This window comes from Petaurus breviceps, unplaced genomic scaffold, assembly GCF_028583685.1.
Source record: "Petaurus breviceps papuanus isolate PSGF00001 unplaced genomic scaffold, PetGlider_PUasm1.0 454, whole genome shotgun sequence".
Classification (NCBI taxonomy): domain Eukaryota; kingdom Metazoa; phylum Chordata; class Mammalia; order Diprotodontia; family Petauridae; genus Petaurus; species Petaurus breviceps.
The window spans coordinates 792,469-794,245 of record NW_027186342.1 but is presented as its reverse complement, the minus strand read 5'-3'; the positions used below and the strand labels follow the sequence as shown (position 1 = coordinate 794,245).

General features: G+C 46.7%; 1 protein-coding gene across 1 annotated transcript in view; it reads left to right on the top strand.

Annotated features, from left to right (window-relative positions):
- LOC138171622 (keratin, type II cytoskeletal 2 epidermal-like) overlaps nucleotides 1–686 on the top strand; it is a 10,230-nt gene extending 9,544 nt beyond the window's left edge. The window contains exon 9 of the mRNA XM_069101159.1: nucleotides 1–686. This exon is cut by the window's left edge and continues 284 nt beyond it. Coding sequence (XP_068957260.1) covers nucleotides 1–294 — 294 coding nt within the window. The 3' untranslated portion in view covers nucleotides 295–686.
- The last annotated feature ends 1,091 nt before the right edge of the window (nucleotides 687–1,777 follow it).

Here is a 1,777-nt window from a genome sequence, read left to right as displayed (position 1 = left end):
GGAGGAGGGGGCTACAGTTCTGGAGGCAGGGGCTCTGGGTCTGGAGGAGGAGGGGGAGGGTATGGCTCTGGAGGTGGCAGTTCTGGAGGCAGGGGGTCTAGCTCAGGAGGTGGCAGTGGAGGAGGAGGGGGTGGCTACGGCTCTGGAAGTCGGGGTTCCAGTTCTGGGGGTCGAGGCTCTGGCTCAGGAGGTGGAGGCAGCAGCTCTACAGGAGGGTCTGGAGGAGGCTACGGCTCCAGTCAAGGCCAAGGAGGAGAGAGCTGTGACTCCAATGTGTCCATCTCATTCAGATAAAGCAGATGCCCCAAAGCCTCCCTATCCAGAATGTAAAAACAAGCCTTTCTCTGTTCTGCTTGTTGATATTGTCCCAAAGTGCACTACCCAGCCTCATTGCAGGGGGAAAGAGATGTTCAAGCACATTTTCAAAAAGCTCTCGTCTCCAGCACTCCTCCAAATAGGGCCAAAGATGTTTCTAGCTTTTCTCCTTTAGGAGGATTCTCTTAGGGCTCGGGGGGCTGTAGCATCCTTCATGCTCCCCCTTTTCCAGTGCCCCCTTTTGATCGACACTTTAGAATTCCCATTTCCTTGCATGCAGCAAAAAGGAAAACAAAACTCCTATTCCTTGTGTATATAATTCCTCCTTCTGAATCTGCTGTCTAAAATGTTACTCTGCCCCTATCCTTGTCTATAAAATAAACTTCATTTGCAATTCATGCTGTTTGTGTGGTGACCTTCTTACACTTGACCTTAACTAGAGGGTACTGGGGTCTGCTAACAGAGCCTAGGATAGGCTCTTGGGTGCAGCCTTTTGACTGAGTCCAAGTTTTACAGGATTTGTTCTGTGAAGTTTGGATTCAGTCAAAGGGTCATGCTTGGGGACCTAGAGGGCCGTGTGTGTGTGTGTGTGTGTGTGTGTGTGACCTCGAGGCCATAGGTTCCCCACTCCAGTAGACTGTTCTTTATTCCCATGTGGGATGGGACAAGGAAAAATGAACTTCACTTGAAGCTTTGGCTGGGCTTTGAAAAATAAAATACTCAGTCTTGAGTCCCTTCTCATTTTGCTACCTCCTAACAGAGAAGAAGATTGTATCCTAGACAAATTGCATCCTGGAGAAGTTTAGGAATTTCCATCTCTGGAAGTCTTTAAGGATAGAAAAGAATCTCATCCTATTGGCCTAGTCAAAGCCTCAGAGAAAGACGAATGTAGTAGACTCACTACCTTCTCCTGCTCCTAAATATATAACGATTCCCTAATTATCACTCTTGTTAAATTCAAACCCCTGGACTTGAATCCTTCATTTCCACCCTCTCCAGTAATTCTTAAGATCTCAGTTTTTCATCCCTTGGGATTCAATATGTCCTAGTCCCAACCCTTCCTATAAGCCTTCCCTTTTCCCCACCACTACAACCTTTACTCTGCCCTTAGCCTCCTTTCCTCCTAAATCCTATGCAAGATTACCTGCCCAAGGCAAGCTCCCTATCTAAGCCTACCTAGTCCTAGCTATTCTGTCATTATTTCACATACCCTTAGACAAATGGACTTTACAAGACCATGGATATAGGATGAGGAGCGTTTATGCAAGTGGTCCTTTTCATGAAGGAAACATTCTCCATGAAAGCAAAGATCTTTTCCTCGACCTCCTTTGGTCTGTTTATTCTTCCACTTTGGCAAACTGGGTAACCCAAGGAAGGCCTTCTTTCTGAAGCTAAACATCTTAGTCTCCAGAATTATCCTCTGGCATCTGGGCCTCCACATCAAAGTGAGTGCTTTGTTAAT